The sequence below is a fragment of the Nerophis lumbriciformis genome, linkage group LG09 (assembly GCF_033978685.3).
Source record: "Nerophis lumbriciformis linkage group LG09, RoL_Nlum_v2.1, whole genome shotgun sequence".
Classification (NCBI taxonomy): Eukaryota; Metazoa; Chordata; class Actinopteri; order Syngnathiformes; family Syngnathidae; genus Nerophis; species Nerophis lumbriciformis.
The window spans coordinates 54,687,501-54,705,000 of record NC_084556.2 but is presented as its reverse complement, the minus strand read 5'-3'; the positions used below and the strand labels follow the sequence as shown (position 1 = coordinate 54,705,000).

Genomic DNA, 17,500 nt, shown 5'->3' with positions numbered 1-17,500 from the left:
GCCACCTCGCCCAAATTCAGCTGGGATAGGTTCCAGCTACCCCCTACCCCGCCTCTTGCCCAAATTTGGCTCGGGTCGGCTCACCTACCCCGCCTCTCGTTCAAATTCAGCTGGGGTAGGCTCCAACTTTGTTTGTGTACTATTGTGTGTGTTGCACACCTCCTGGGTGTTGGGGGGGCTTCATCACTCCCACGTCTCACGTCTTCTCCTCGGAACAAGAAAGGCAAGCATGTTCAAAATCTTCTTTTTTTTTTTTTTCTTTCCTTCCCCCCTCTAGATCTTCCTGTGGGAGCAGAACCTGGAGAGGCTCCACATGGATCTGTTCCGCTGCCGCTGCTACTTGGCCAGCCTGCAGGGCGGCGAGCCCCCCAACCCCAAACGCCTGCTGGGCTTCGCCTCGCGTCCCACCAAGCTGGTCATGGGTCGGCTGGGAATCTTCTCCGTGTCCTCCTTCCACGCGCTGGTACGACCGCCCAGTAGTCTTCTCTGAGTAGTCTTCTCTGAGTAGTCTTCTCCGAGTAGTCTTCTCCGAGTAGTCTTCTCCGAGTAGTCTTCTCCGAGTAGTCTTCTCCGAGTAGTCTTCTCCGAGTAGTCTTCTCCGAGTAGTCTTCTCTGAGTAGTCTTCTCCGAGTAGTCTTCTCCGAGTAGTCTTCTCTGAGTAGTCTTCTCTGAGTAGTCTTCTCTGAGTAGTCTTCTTTGAGTAGTCTTCTCTGAGTCTTCTCTGAGTAGTCTTCTCTGAGTAGTCTTCTCTGAGTAGTCTTCTCTGAGTAGTCTTCTCCGAGTAGTCTTCTCTGAGTAGTCTTCTCTGAGTAGTCTTCTCTGAGTAGTCTTCTCTGAGTAGTCTTCTCTGAGTAGTCTTCTCCGAGTAGTCTTCTCCGAGTAGTCTTCTCTGAGTAGTCTTCTCCGAGTAGTCTTCTCTGAGTAGTCTTCTCCGAGTAGTCTTCTCCGAGTAGTCTTCTCCGAGTAGTCTTCTCCGAGTAGTCTTCTCTGAGTAGTCTTCTCCGAGTAGTCTTCTCCGAGTAGTCTTCTCTGAGTAGTCTTCTCCGAGTAGTCTTCTCCGAGTAGTCTTCTCCGAGTAGTCTTCTCCGAGTAGTCTTCTCCGAGTAGTCTTCTCTGAGTAATCTTCTCTGAGTAGTCTTCTCTGAGTAGTCTTCTCTGAGTAGTCTTCTCCGAGTAGTCTTCTCTGAGTAGTCTTCTCTGAGTAGTCTTCTCTGAGTAGTCTTCTCCTCCAGATCACATTTTAAGGCTTGATAAGCCAGAACTTAATGTGACCTTCTGGGTCACTTGCTCACCTTTGGCCCGTCGTTCGAGACCCGAGTCAACGCCTGAGACGATTGTTGTCCAGGAAACAAAAGACCCCCTCTCCACACACACACACACACACACACACACACACACACACACACACACACACACACACACACACACACACACACACACACCAGAGGTGGATGGTGTTGATTGGTGGGTGGATCAATATAAAGTGTACCATCCCTGAGGCACTTTCCCACAAACCAGCCTTTTCTCTTCCCACCCTCAGCACCCTTCCTTACTGCCTACATCCTCCCTTCCTTTGTCTCCTTATCTCCTTCACACCCCCTTCTCAGCCCCCCCCCCCCAGGTCTCCCCCCCTCTGTCTCCCCCCTGTCAGACGTTAACACACAATTGTTTTCCCCTCCCAGCAAGATCTCATTGAAAAACTAAAGTGAGCGAGAATGAACCCGCAGCTACTGATGATAAAGTTGTGAAGTGCAGGAGAAAAAGAAACATTGAAAAGAGTAAATAGTGGGAAGAAAAGTAGTGGGAAGAAATCCAAATGGTCTACAAAAGCTTTATGGGGGATCGGTTAAGTCGCTTTGACGTAATCCCGCTAATGGAGGCCGCTTATAAAAGACACATCAGGCAGTGGGAGACGCGTCGTCGATGGGGAATGTGAGCGTAAAGAAAACGTGTCCAAGCTTTTTCGCACCGAGGAAATTTGATAATTGTTTCATTTTTGTAGAGACGACACTTTTGTGTCATAGGTGACATTTAGAGGCGTGTCATAGGTGTGTCATAGGTAACATTTAGAGGCGTGTCATAGGCGTGTCATAGGTGACATTTAGAGGCATGTCATAGGCGTGTCATAGGTGACATTTAGAGGCATGTCATAGGCGTGTCATAGGTGACATTTAGAGGCGTGTCATAGGTGTGTCATAGGTGACATTTAGAGGCGTGTCATAGGTGTGTCATAGGTAACATTTAGAGGCGTGTCATAGGCGTGTCATAGGTGACATTTAGAGGCATGTCATAGGCGTGTCATAGGTGACATTTAGAGGCGTGTCATAGGTGACATTTAGAGGCGTGTCATAGGTGACATAGGTGACATTTAGAGGCATGTCATAGGCGTGTCATAGGTGACATTTAGAGGCGTGTCATAGGTGACATTTAGAGGCGTGTCATAGGCGTGTCATAGGTGACATTTAGAGGCGTGTCATAGGCGTGTCATAGGTGACATTTAGAGGCGTGTCATAGGTGACATTTAGAGGCGTGTCATAGGCGTGTCATAGGTGACATTTAGAGGCGTGTCATAGGTGACATTTAGAGGCGTGTCATAGGCGACATTTAGAGGCGTGTCATAGGTGACATTTAGAGGCGTGTCATAGGCGACATTTAGAGGCGTGTCATAGGCGTGTCATAGGTGACATTTAGAGGCGTGTCATAGGCGTGTCATAGGTGACATTTCGAGGCGTGTCATAGGCGTGTCATAGGTGACATTTAGAGGCGTGTCATAGGTGACATTTAGAGGCGTGTCATAGGCGACATTTAGAGGCGTGTCATAGGCGTGTCATAGGTGACATTTAGAGGCGTGTCATAGGTGACATTTAGAGGCGTGTCATAGGCGACATTTAGAGGCATGTCATAGGCGTGTCATAGGTGACATTTAGAGGCGTGTCATAGGTGTGTCATAGGTGACATTTAGAGGCGTGTCATAGGTGTGTCATAGGTAACATTTAGAGGCGTGTCATAGGCGTGTCATAGGTGACATTTAGAGGCATGTCATAGGCGTGTCATAGGTGACATTTAGAGGCGTGTCATAGGTGACATTTAGAGGCGTGTCATAGGTGACATAGGTGACATTTAGAGGCATGTCATAGGCGTGTCATAGGTGACATTTAGAGGCGTGTCATAGGTGACATTTAGAGGCGTGTCATAGGCGTGTCATAGGTGACATTTAGAGGCGTGTCATAGGTGACATTTAGAGGCGTGTCATAGGCGTGTCATAGGTGACATTTAGAGGCGTGTCATAGGTGACATTTAGAGGCGTGTCATAGGCGTGTCATAGGTGACATTTAGAGGCGTGTCATAGGTGACATTTAGAGGCGTGTCATAGGCGACATTTAGAGGCGTGTCATAGGTGACATTTAGAGGCGTGTCATAGGCGACATTTAGAGGCGTGTCATAGGCGTGTCATAGGTGACATTTAGAGGCGTGTCATAGGCGTGTCATAGGTGACATTTCGAGGCGTGTCATAGGCGTGTCATAGGTGACATTTAGAGGCGTGTCATAGGTGACATTTAGAGGCGTGTCATAGGCGACATTTAGAGGCGTGTCATAGGCGTGTCATAGGTGACATTTAGAGGCGTGTCATAGGCGTGTCATAGGTGACATTTAGAGGCGTGTCATAGGTGACATTTAGAGGCGTGTCATAGGCGACATTTAGAGGCGTGTCATAGGTGTGTCATAGGTGACATTTAGAGGCGTGTCATAGGCGTGTCATAGGTGACATTTAGAGGCGTGTCATAGGCGTGTCATAGGTGACATTTAGAGGCGTGTCATAGGTGACATTTAGAGGCGTGTCATAGGCGACATTTAGAGGCGTGTCATAGGCGTGTCATAGGTGACATTTCGAGGCGTGTCATAGGCGTGTCATAGGTGACATTTAGAGGCGTGTCATAGGTGACATTTAGAGGCGTGTCATAGGCGACATTTAGAGGCGTGTCATAGGTGTGTCATAGGTGACATTTAGAGGCGTGTCATAGGCGTGTCATAGGTGACATTTAGAGGCGTGTCATAGGCGTGTCATAGGTGACATTTAGAGGCGTGTCATAGGTGACATTTAGAGGCGTGTCATAGGCGACATTTAGAGGCGTGTCATAGGCGTGTCATAGGTGACATTTCGAGGCGTGTCATAGGCGTGTCATAGGTGACATTTAGAGGCGTGTCATAGGTGACATTTAGAGGCGTGTCATAGGTGACATTTAGAGGCGTGTCATAGGCGACATTTAGAGGCGTGTCATAGGTGACATTTAGAGGCGTGTCATAGGCGACATTTAGAGGCGTGTCATAGGCGTGTCATAGGTGACATTTAGAGGCGTGTCATAGGCGTGTCATAGGTGACATTTCGAGGCGTGTCATAGGCGTGTCATAGGTGACATTTAGAGGCGTGTCATAGGTGACATTTAGAGGCGTGTCATAGGCGACATTTAGAGGCGTGTCATAGGCGTGTCATAGGTGACATTTCGAGGCGTGTCATAGGCGTGTCATAGGTGACATTTAGAGGCGTGTCATAGGTGACATTTAGAGGCGTGTCATAGGCGACATTTAGAGGCGTGTCATAGGCGTGTCATAGGTGACATTTAGAGGCGTGTCATAGGCGTGTCATAGGTGACATTTAGAGGCGTGTCATAGGCGTGTCATAGGTGACATTTAGAGGCGTGTCATAGGTGACATTTAGAGGCGTGTCATAGGCGACATTTAGAGGCGTGTCATAGGCGTGTCATAGGTGACATTTCGAGGCGTGTCATAGGCGTGTCATAGGTGACATTTAGAGGCGTGTCATAGGTGACATTTAGAGGCGTGTCATAGGCGACATTTAGAGGCGTGTCATAGGTGACATTTAGAGGCGTGTCATAGGTGACATTTAGAGGCGTGTCATAGGCGACATTTAGAGGCGTGTCATAGGCGTGTCATAGGTGACATTTAGAGGCGTGTCATAGGTGACATTTCGAGGCGTGTCATAGGCGTGTCATAGGTGACATTTCGAGGCGTGTCATAGGTGACATTTAGAGGCGTGTCATAGGTGTGTCATAGGTGACATTTACTTACTACTTACATTTAGAGGCGTGTCATAGGTGACATTTAGAGGCGTGTCATAGGTGACATTTAGAGGCGTGTCATAGGTGACATTTAGAGGCGTGTCATAGGCGTGTCATAGGTGACATTTAGAGGCGTGTCATAGGTGACATTTCGAGGCGTGTCCACAGGAGAGAAAGAAGACATTTTCATTGTAATAACTGATAATACATTTTCTTAATAATGACACAAAGCTCATGCTACCCAGCCTCGCACCCAAATTCAGCTGGAGTAGGCTCCAACTACCCCGCCTCCCGCCCAAATTCAGCCGGTTTAGGCTCAAGCTATGCCACCTGGCTTAGGCTCCATCTACCATGCCTTGTCTAAATTCAGTTGGGTTAAGTTCCATCAACCCTGCCTCTCACCTAAATTCAAATGGGATAGGCTCCAGCTACCCAGCCTCTCATCCAAATTCAGCTGGGGTAGGCTACACTTACCCCGCCTCTCGTCCTAATTCAGCTTGGGTAAGCTCCAGCTACCCCGCCCTTCGTCCTAATTCAGCTTGGGTGGGCTCCATCTACCCTGCCTCTCACCCAAATGTAGCCATGATAGGCTCCAGCTCTCACCCAAATTTAGCTGGGATAGGCGCCAAACCACCCCGCCCCTCGCCCAAATTCAGCTGGGATAGACTCCAGCTAAGCCACCTCACCCAAATTCAGCTGGGGTAAGCTCCAACTACCCAGCCTCTCATCCAAATTCAGCTGGGATAGGCTCAAGCTACGACGCCTCGCACCCAAATTCAGCTGGGATAGGCTCCAACTACCCCGCCTCCCGTCCAAATTCAGCCGGGTTAGGCTCAAGCTAAGCCAACTGGTTTAGGCTCCATCTACCGTGCCTCGTCTAAATTCAGTTGGGGTAGGCTTCAGCTACCCCCGCCTCTTCAAATTCAGCTGGGGTAGGCTACACTTACCCCGCCTCTCGTCCTAAATCAGCTTGGGTGGGCTCCAGCTACCCCGCCTCGTCCTAATTCAGCTTGGGTAGGCTCCATCTACCCTGCCTTTCACCCAAATGTAGCCGTGATAGGCTCCAGCTCTCGCCCAAATTTAGCTGGGATAGGCGCCAACCACCCCGCCTCCCGTCCAAATTCTGCTGGGATAGGCTTCATCAACCCTGCCTCTCACCCAAATTCAAATGGGATAGGATAGGCTAAAGCTACCCAGCCTCTCATCCAAACTCAGCTGGGATAGGCTCAAGCTACGACACCTCGCACCCAAATTCAGCTGGGATAGGCTCCAACTACCCCGCCTCCCGTCCAAATTCAGCCGGGATAGGCTCAAGCTACGCCAGCTAGGTTAGGCTCCATCTGCCATGCCTTGTCTAAATTCAGTTGGCTCACCGGCTCCAACTACCCCAACTCTCACCCAAATTGAGCTGGGATAGACTCCAGCTACCCCGCCCCTCATCCAAATTGAGCTTGGATAGGCTCCAACTAACCCCCCCAAATTGAGCTGGGATAAGTTCTAGCTACCCCGCCCCTCATCCAAATAGAACTGGGATAGGCTGCGGCTACCCCACCTCCCACCCAACTTCAGCTGGGATAGGCTCCAACTACCCCGCCCCTCATCCAAATTCAGCTTGGATAGGCTCCAGCTACCCCGCCCCTCATCCAAATAGAACTGGGATAGGCTGCAGCTACCCCACCTCCCACCCAACTTCAGCTTGGATCGGCTCCAACTACCCTGCCCCTCTTCCAAATTCAGCTGGGATAGGCTCCAGCTACCCCAATTCTCACCCAAATTCAGCTGGGATAGACTCCAGCTACGACGCCTCTCACCCAAATTGAGCTGGGATAGACTCCAGCTACCCCGCTCCTCATCCAAATGGAGCTTGGATAGGCCCCAACTACCCCCCAACCCCCCCAAATTGAGCTGGGATAGGCTCTAACTACTCCCCCAAATTGAGCTTGGATAGGCTCCAGCTACCCCGTCCCTCATCCAAATAGTACTGGGATAGGCTGCAGCTACCCCACCTCCCACCCAACTTCAGCTGGGATAGGCTCCAACTACCCAGCCCCTCATCCAAATTCCGCTGGGATAGGCTACAGCTAATCACCCCTCATCCAAATTCAGCTGGGATAGGCTCCAGCTACCCCACTTCTTGCCCAAATTCAGCTGGGATAGACTCCAGCTACGACGCCTCTCACCCAAATTGAGCTGGGATAGACTCCAGCTACCCCGCCCCTCATCCAAATGGAGCTTGGATAGGCCCCAACTACCCCCCCCCCCCCCAATTGAGCTGGGATAGGCTCTAACTACTCCCCCAAATTGAGCTTGGATAGGCTCCAACTACCACCCCCCCCCCCCCCCCAATTGAGCTGGGATAGGCTCCAGCTACCCCGTCCCTCATCCAAATAGTACTGGGATAGGCTGCAGCTACCCCACCTCCCACCCAACTTCAGCTGGGATAGGCTCCAACTACCCAGCCCCTCATCCAAATTCCGCTGGGATAGGCTCCAGCTAATCGTCCGTCATCCAAATTCAGCTGGGATAGGCTCCAGCTACACCACTTCTTACCCAAATTCAGCTTGGGATAGGTTCCGGCTTCCCCTACCGCGCCTCTCGCCCAAATTCAGCTTGGGTAGGCGACATTGACCCCGCCTCTAGCCCAAATTCAGCTGGGATAGGCTCCAGCTCTCGTCCAAATTTAGCTGGGTTAGGCACCAGCTACTGCGCCCCTCGCCCAAATTCAGCTGGGATAGGCTCCAGCTAAGCCACCTCACCCAAATTCAGCTGGGATAGACTCCAGCTACCCCGTCCCTCATCCAAATAGTACTGGGATAGGCTGCAGCTACCCCACCTCCCACCCAACTTCAGCTGGGATAGGCTGCAACTACCCAGCCCCTCATCCAAATTCCGCTGGGATAGGCTCCAGCTCTCGTCCAAATTTAGCTGGGTTAGGCACCAGCTACTGCGCCCCTCGCCCAAATTCAGCTGGGATAGGCTCCAGCTAAGCCACCTCACCCAAATTCAGCTGGGATAGACTCCAGCTACCCCGTCCCTCATCCAAATAGTACTGGGATAGGCTGCAGCTACCCCACCTCCCACCCAACTTCAGCTGGGATAGGCTCCAACTACCCAGCCCCTCATCCAAATTCCGCTGGGATAGGCTCCAGCTAATCGTCCCTCATCCAAATTCAGCTGGGATAGGCTCCAGCTACCCCACTTCTTACCCAAATTGAGCGGGGATAGGCTCCAGCTACCCCACTTCTTACCCAAATTGAGCTGGGATAGGCTCCAGCTACCCATACTACATACATACATACACATGACTCATGTAGGACTGCTGTGACCCACAGGTGTCGGCCCGCACGGAGAGCAGCGTGAAGAGGCGGAGTCAGGCCGTCCATCGCACCTTCAGCAAGCGTCGCAGCCGCTTCTCCTCCCTGTGGGGTCTGGACACGGCCGCACGCAGGAAGTCCAAGGGACACCCCTCCATCAGCCAGGTAGGAAACAATGTGGGTTATTTGCAGGTGAGGTCATAACCACGCACTTCCTGTCCCCGCCAGGTGTTTGTTGACGGGGGAGACACGCCCAAGCCGCCCGTAGAGCAGACCTTTGAAGACTCGGCCAGTGAGAAATCTGTAAGTTTTCTCTCCACATACAACTTTTCTGTCACTGCACATAAAAAGTGGCTACAACAAGCAACATAAGCACATATGAGCACATGTTACCACATGCAATACTCCAGACGGACAGCAAATACATGTCAGTCAAATTGATCATAACTTCGCTTTGCAGAGCGGAAAGCTTCCCCCAGATGTTATCCCGTTTGTGATTTAGTTCAGAAACCATGATAAATTGTAAACAAGGATTGTTTTGGTTAGGGCGAGCAAATACATTCTAGTCAAATTGATCATAACTTCACTTTGCAGTGTGGAAAGCTTCCCCAAGATGTTATCCAGTTTGTGATTTAGTTCAGAAACCATTATAAAATTGTAAACATTGTTTTGGTTAGGGACAGCAAATACATTCTAGTCAAATTGATCATAACTTCGCTTTACAGTGTGTGAAGCTTCCCCCAGATGTTATCCAGTTTGTGATTTAGTTCAGAAACCATTATAAAATTGTAAACAAGGATTGTTTTGGTTAGAGACAGCAAATACATTCTAGTCAAATTGATCATAACTTCGCTTTACAGTGCGTAAAGCTTCCCCCAGATGTTATCCAGTTTGTGATTTAGTTCAGAAACCATTATAAAATTGTAAACAAGGATTGTTTTGGTTAGAGACAGCAAATACATTCTAGTCAAATTGATCATAACTTTGCTTTGCAGTGCGTAAAGCTTCCCCAAGATGTTATCCAGTTTGGGATTTAGTTCAGAAACCATGATAAATTGTAAGAAATGATTGTTTCGGTTAGGGAGGGCAAATACATTCCCGTCAAATTGATCATAACTTTGCTTTGCAGAGCGGAAAGCTTCCCCCAGATGTTATCCAGTTTGCGATTTAGTTCAGAAACCATGATAAATTGTAAGAAGAGATTGCTTTGGTTAAGGCAAGCAAATACATTCTCCTCAAATTGATCATTACTTCGCTTTGCAGTGCGTAAAGCTTCCCCCAGATGTTATCCAGTTTGTGATTTAGTTCAGAAACCATGATAAATTGTAAACAAGGATTGTTTTGGTTAGGGCGAGCAAATACATTCTAGTCAAATTGATCATAACTTCGCTTTGCAGTGTGGAAAGCTTCCCCAAGATGTTATCCAGTTTGTGATTTAGTTCAGAAACCATTATAAAATTGTAAACATTGTTTTGGTTAGGGCGAGCAAATACATTCTAGTCAAATTGATCATTACTTCGCTTTGCAGCGCAGACAGCTACCCCAAGAGGTTGTCCAGTTTGTGATTTAGTTCAGAAACCATTATAAAATTGTAAACAAGGATTGTTTTGGTTAGGGACAGCAAATACATTCCCGTCAAATTGATCATAACTTCGCTTTGCAGAGCGGAAAGCTTCCCCCAGATGTTATCCAGTTTGTGATTTAGTTCAGAAACCATGATAAATTGTAAGAAAAGATTGTTTTGGTTAGGGCAAGCAAATACATTCTCCTCAAATCGATCATAACTTTGCTTTGCAGAGCAGCAATCTTCCCCAGGGATGTTATCCAGTTTGTGATTTAGTTCAGAAACTATAATAAATTGTAAACAAGGAATGTTTTGGTTAGGGCGAGCAAATAGATTTCAGTCAAATTGATCATAACTTCTCTTTGCAGTGTGGAAAGCTTCCCCAAGATGTTATCCAGTTTGTGATTTAGTTCAGAAACCATTATAAAATTGTAAACAAGGATTGTTTTGGTTAGGGACAGCAAATACATTCTAGTCAAATTGATCATAACTTCGCTTTGCAGTGCGTAAAACTTCCCCAAGATGTTATCCAGTTTGTGATTTAGTTCAGAAACCATTATAAAATTGTAAAAAAGGATTGTTTTGGTTAGGGACAGCAAATACATTCTAGTCAAATTGATCATAACTTCGCTTTGCAGTGCGTAAAGCTTCCCCAAGATGTTATTCAGTTTGTGATTTAGTTCAGAAACCATTATAAAATTGTAAACAAGGATTGTTTTGGTTAGGGACAGCAAATACATTCTCGTCTAATTGATCATAACTTCGCTTTGCAGAGTGGAAAGCTTCCCCAAGATGTTGTCCAGTTTGTGATTTAGTTCAGAAACCATGATAAATTGTAAGAAGAGATTGCTTTGGTTAGGGCGAGCAAATACATTCTCCTCAAATTGATCATAACTTCGCTTTGCAGAGCAGCAATCTTCCCCAGGGATGTTATCCAGTTTGTGATTTAGTTCAGAAACCATAATAAATTGTAAACAAGGAATGTTTTGGTTAGGGCGAGCAAATAGATTTCAGTCAAATTGATCATAACTTCTCTTTGCAGTGTGGAAAGCTTCCCCAAGATGATATCCAGTTTGTGATTTAGTTCAGAAACCATGATAAATTGTAAACAAGGATTGTTTTGGTTAGGGTGAGCAAATACATTGTAGTCAAATTGATCATTACTTCGTTTTGCAGCGCGGACAGCTACCCCAAGAGGTTGTCCAGTTTGTGATTTAGTTCAGAAACCATGATAAATTGTAAACAAGGATTGTTTTGGTTAGGGACAGCAAATACATTCTAGTCAAATTGATCATTACTTCGCTTTGCAGTGCGTAAAGCTTCCCCAAGATGTTATCCAGTTTGTGATTTAGTTCAGAAACCATGATAAATTGTAAGAAAGGATAGTTTTGGTTAGGGAGGGCATATACATTCTCTAATTGATCATAACTTTGCTTTCCAGAGCAGCAGGCTTCCCCCAGATGTTATCCAGTTTGTGATTTAGTTCAGAAACCATGATAAATTGTAAACAAGAATTGTTTTGGTTAGGGCGAGCAAATACATTTCAGTCAAATTGATCATAACTTCTCTTTGCAGTGTGGAAAGCTTCCCCAAGATGTTATCCAGTTTGTGATTTAGTTCAGAAACCATGATAAATTCTAAACAAGGATTGTTTTGGTTAGGGCGAGCAAATACATTCTAGTCAAATTGATCATTACTTCGCTTTGCAGCGCGGACAGCTACCCCAAGAGGTTATCCAGTTTGTGATTTAGTTCAGAAACCATGATAAATTCTAAGAAATTATTGTTTTGGTTAGGGAGAGCAAAAATATTGCAGTTAAATTGATCATAACTTCGCTTTGCAGAGTGGAAAGCTTACCCAAGATGTTATCCAGTTTGTGATTTAGTTCAGAAACCATTATAAAATTGTAAACAAGGATTGTTTTGGTTAGAGACAGCAAATACATTCTAGTCAAATTGATCATAACTTTGCTTTGCAGTGCGTAAAGCTTCCCCAAGATGTTGTAAGAATGATTGTTTCGGTTAGGGAGAGCAAATACATTCTCGTCTAATTGATCATAACTTCGCTTTGCAGAGTGGAAAGCTTCCCCAAGATGTTGTCCAGTTTGTGATTTAGTTCAGAAACCATGATAAATTGTAAGAAAAGATTGTTTTGGTTAGGGCGAGCAAATACATTCTCCTCAAATTGATCATAACTTCGCTTTGCAGAGCAGCAATCTTCCCCAGGGATGTTATCCAGTTTGTGATTTAGTTCAAAAACTATAATAAATTGTAAACAAGGAATGTTTTGGTTAGGGCGAGCAAATAGATTTCAGTCAAATTGATAATAACTTCTCTTTGCAGTGTGGAAAGCTTCCCCAAGATGTTATCCAGTTTGTGATTTAGTTCAGAAACCATGATAAATTGTAAACAAGGAATATTTTGGTTAGGGACTGCAAATAGATTTCAGTCAAATTGGTCATAACTTCTCTTTGCAGTGCGTAAAGCTTCCCCAATATGTTATCCAGTTTGTGATTTAGTTCAGAAACCATTATAAAATTGTAAACAAGGATTGTTTTGGTCAGGGACAGCAAATACATTCTAGTCAAATTGATCATAACTTCGCTTTGCAGAGTGGAAAGCTTCCCCCAGATGTTATCCAGTTTGTGATTTTTTTTCAGAAACCATGATAAATTGTAAACAACGAATGTTTTGGTTAGGGTGAGCAAATGGATTTCAGTCAAATTGATCATAACTTATATTTGCAGTGTGGAAAGCTTCCTCAAGATGTTATCCAGTTTGTGATTTAGTTCAGAAACCATGATAAATTGTAAACAAGGATTGTTTTGGTGAGGGACAGCGAATACATGTCAGTCAAATTGATCATAACTTCGCTTTGCAGAGCGGAAAGCTTACCCAAGATGTTATCCAGTTTGTGGTTTAGTTTAGAAACCACAAATGTCTGAGTAACCACAGCTCTGCCAATCCTATCAGTCATTTGTGGGGTACTCCAACCATGATTCTGAATAAGTAGATATATTCAATGTTCTGAACTGAAAGAATAGCCAGACACACAACCCTCCAAGACTTCATTGTGTTTCCAGCAGGTTCCCCCTGAACCCAAGCTTCTCGTCGAGAAGATCTTGTTAATTTGAGAGGCAAGTTGATCAATTCCACTTCTTAGGTTATGGAAAGCAGTGCAAAAAGAGGCTCCAAGAAACTTGGAAAAAACTTGAAAAAACAAACAAAATCAGGAGCGATAAGGAAGAGGGAAGGGAAGCGTCCGCCTTTGTTGAGAGCCAGAGAGTAAAATTGTATGTCGTCTTTATAAATTACTGGAGCGTCTGATAGCGGCTTACAAATGTTGTCTGCGCCCCTCAGGCTAGCAACAACCCTCCATTTTCCACCTCCTTGAGCCCTTTCATGATGATGACCTTTTCCTTCCATCATCCACTTTATTTGCACCTATTAACCTTATTTTTATACTTGATTACATTTGCAGCTTCAAAATGATGCAAATATGAATATGAATTCACTGCATTCCGTTTGAGATGAAGTACTCAAAGAGTACACATTTGGAGACGAGAACCCACTCTCGACGCCGTGGAAGGGTCCCCAGTGGGTCTTTGGGAGATTGATCTGCTTCCACCCACGCATGCACAGCACTAACATCAGGCTCGCCGCAGGACAAAAAGCACATCATGCATGCTAGAAGGGGACCACTTTCTTTTCCCCCCACAGAAAATACTGTACGCAGAAATAGTCCGTTACAGGGTCAAACTGTGGCCTTTATTATCTGCATTATTTTTCACTTCATCGTGTGAGAAGATTTCAATACTATTTGTCTCAAACTTGAATTTAATTTGGGTTTTGGACTAACATCCGTGGACAAAGCTACGAACAATGGGAGACCGGGCTTTCTGCACCGCCGCTCCCAGTCTGTGGAAGGCTCTCCCTGACCACCTGAGGGCACCACAGACTGTGGATGCTTTTAAAAAAAGGCTTAAAAACTCTTCTTTTTAAAAAAGCCTTTTTTTTTTTTTTTTAGATATATGCATAGTAGTTTTAGCTATTTGGCTGTTCTAGTTTTTATTTGTATTTATTTTCATTTTTATTTATTTCTAATACACTGTAGCACTTTGAGGTTGTTTACTCAATGTGAAGTGCTTTTTACAAATAAAATCTATATTATAATATTATAATAACTATTATTATTAACATGAATTCATGAGAAAATATTTTTTGTGCAAAATATATAGAGTGTTCAGAAAATTACTTTAAAAAAAAAGTGTTTTATTATAGCTAATCGTTACTTTATGAAAAAAAGTTGTTTTTTCCGGACTCAAGAGCGCGCTGGTTTACAAAATTTTAGAGGAAAAAAATATTTTTCTGTACATTAGCCGCACCCGTATACATTGTGGAATGAGTTATTTACACAAAAATATTGTGGAAATGTTTATTTACATACCTTAATTGTTTCCAAACGGTGCCTGTAACACGGCAGTAAAACGGCCGATCAAACAAAACAGAAGTCATGGTTATTAGCTCATGCCCAATAACATCATAATATCGTGAGAGTCCAGTCCATAGTGGATCTAACATAATAGTGTGAGAGTCCAGTCCATAGTGGATCTAACATAATAGTGTGAGAGTCCAGTACATAGTGGATCTAACATAATAGTGAGAGTCCAGTCCATAGTGGATCTAACACAATAATGAGAGTCCAGTCCATAGTGGGTCTAACATAATAGTGTGAGTCCAGTCCATAGTGGATTTAACATAATAGTGTGAGAGTCCAGTCCATAGTGGATCTAACATAGTGTGAGAGTCCAGTCCATAGTGGATCTAACATAGTGTGAGAGTCCAGTCCATAGTGGATCTAACATAATAGTGAGAGTCCAGTCCATAGTGGATCTAACATAATAGTGTGAGAGTCCAGTCCATAGTGGATCTAACATAATAGTGAGAGTCCAGTCCATAGTGGATCTAACATAATAGTGTGAGAGTCCAGTCCATAGTGGATCTAACATAATAGTGTGAGAGTCCAGTCCATAGTGGATCTAACATAATAGTGTGAGTCCAGTCTATAGTGGATCTAACATAATAGTGAGAGAGTCCAGTCCATAGTGGATCTAACATAATAGTGAGAGTCCAGTCCATAGTGGATCTAACATAATAGTGAGAGTCTAGTCCATAGTGGATCTAACATAATAGTGAGAGTCCAGTCCATAGTGGATCTAACATAATAGTGAGAGTCCAGTCCATAGTGGATCTAACATAATAGTGAGAGTCCAGTCCGTAGTGGATCTAACATAATAGTGAGAGTCCAGTCCATAGTGGATCTAACATAATAGTGTGAGAGTCCAGTCCATAGTGGATCTAACATAATAGTGAGAGTCCAGTCCATAGTGGATCTAACATAATAGTGAGAGTCCAGTCCATAGTGGATCTAACATAATAGTGTGAGAGTCCAGTCCATAGTGGATCTAACATAATAGTGAGAGTCCAGTCCATAGTGGATCTAACATAATAGTGAGAGTCCAGTCCATAGTGGATCTAACATAATAGTGTGAGAGTCCAGTCCATAGTGGATCTAACATAATAGTGTGAGAGTCCAGTCCATAGTGGATCTAGCATAATAGTGAGAGTCCAGTCAATAGTGGATCTAACATAATAGTGAGAGTCCAGTCCATAGTGGATCTAACATAATAGTGAGAGTCCAGTCCATAGTGGATCTAACATAATAGTGAGAGTCCAGTCCGTAGTGGATCTAACATAATAGTGAGAGTCCAGTCCATAGTGGATCTAACATAATAGTGTGAGAGTCCAGTCCATAGTGGATCTAACATAATAGTGAGAGTCCAGTCCATAGTGGATCTAACATAATAGTGTGAGAGTCCAGTCCATAGTGGATCTAACATAATAGTGAGAGTCCAGTCCATAGTGGATCTTAACATAATAGTAAGAGAGTCCAGTCCATAGTGGATCTAACATAATAGTGAGAGTCCAGTCCATAGTGGATCTAACATAATAGTGAGAGTCCAGTCCATAGTGGATCTAACATAATAGTGTGAGAGTCCAGTCCATAGTGGATCTAACATAATAGTGTGAGAGTCCAGTCCATAGTAGATCTAACATAATAGTGAGAGTCCAGTCCATAGTGGATCTAACATAATAGTGTGAGAGTCCAGTCCATAGTGGATCTAGCATAATAGTGAGAGTCCAGTCCATAGTGGATCTAACATAATAGTGAGAGTCCAGTCCATAGTGGATCTAACATAATAGTGAGAGTCCAGTCCGTAGTGGATCTAACATAATAGTGAGAGTCCAGTCCATAGTGGATCTAACATAATAGTGTGAGAGTCCAGTCCATAGTGGATCTAACATAATAGTGAGAGTCCAGTCCATAGTGGATCTAACATAATAGTGAAAGTCCAGTCCATAGTGGATCTAACATAATAGTGAGAGTCCAGTCCATAGTGGATCTAACATAATAGTGTGAGAGTCCAGTCCATAGTGGATCTAACATAATAGTGAGAGTCCAGTCCATAGTGGATCTAACATAATAGTGAGAGTCCAGTCCATAGTGGATCTAACATAATAGTGTGAGAGTCCAGTCCATAGTGGATCTAACATAATAGTGTGAGAGTCCAGTCCATAGTGGATCTAGCATAATAGTGAGAGTCCAGTCCATAGTGGATCTAACATAATAGTGAGAGTCCAGTCCATAGTGGATCTAACATAATAGTGAGAGTCCAGTCCGTAGTGGATCTAACATAATAGTGAGAGTCCAGTCCATAGTGGATCTAACATAATAGTGTGAGAGTCCAGTCCATAGTGGATCTAACATAATAGTGAGAGTCCAGTCCATAGTGGATCTAACATAATAGTGAGAGTCCAGTCCATAGTGGATCTAACATAATAGTGAGAGTCCAGTCCATAGTGGATCTAACATAATAGTGTGAGAGTCCAGTCCGTAGTGGATCTAACATAATAGTGAGAGTCCAGTCCATAGTGGATCTAACATAATAGTGTGAGAGTCCAGTCCATAGTGGATCTAACATAATAGTGTGAGAGTCCAGTCCATAGTGGATCTAACATAATAGTGAGAGTCCAGTCCATAGTGGATCTAACATAATAGTGAGAGTCCAGTCCATAGTGGATCTAACATAATAGTGAGAGTCCAGTCCATAGTGGATCTAACATAATAGTGAGAGTCCAGTCCATAGTGGATCTTAACATAATAGTAAGAGAGTCCAGTCCATAGTGGATCTAACATAATAGTGAGAGTCCAGTCCATAGTGGATCTAACATAATATTGTGAGAGTCCAGTCCATAGTGGATCTAACATAATAGTGAGAGTCCAGTCCATAGTGGATCTAACATAATAGTGTGAGAGTCCAGTCCATAGTGGATCTAACATAATAGTAAGAGTCCAGTCCATAGTGGATCTAACATAATAGTGAGAGTCCAGTCCATAGTGGATCTAACATAATAGTGAGAGTCCAGTCCATAGTGGATCTAACATAATAGTGAGAGTCCAGTCCATAGTGGATCTAACATAAT

At 44.6% G+C, this 17,500-nt stretch overlaps 1 protein-coding gene across 4 annotated transcripts in view; it reads left to right on the top strand.

Moving 5' to 3' along the window:
- Positions 1-17,500, top strand: part of LOC133607848 (rho guanine nucleotide exchange factor TIAM1-like) — a 229,047-nt gene that overhangs the window by 111,049 nt on the left and 100,498 nt on the right. For all 4 annotated transcript variants that reach the window (XM_061962860.2, XM_061962859.2, XM_061962858.2 and 1 more), the window contains 3 exons: positions 278-463; positions 8,411-8,557; positions 8,621-8,695. In XM_061962860.2, coding sequence (XP_061818844.1) covers positions 278-463; positions 8,411-8,557; positions 8,621-8,695 — 408 coding nt within the window. The remainder of the gene's footprint in view (positions 1-277; positions 464-8,410; positions 8,558-8,620; positions 8,696-17,500) is intronic.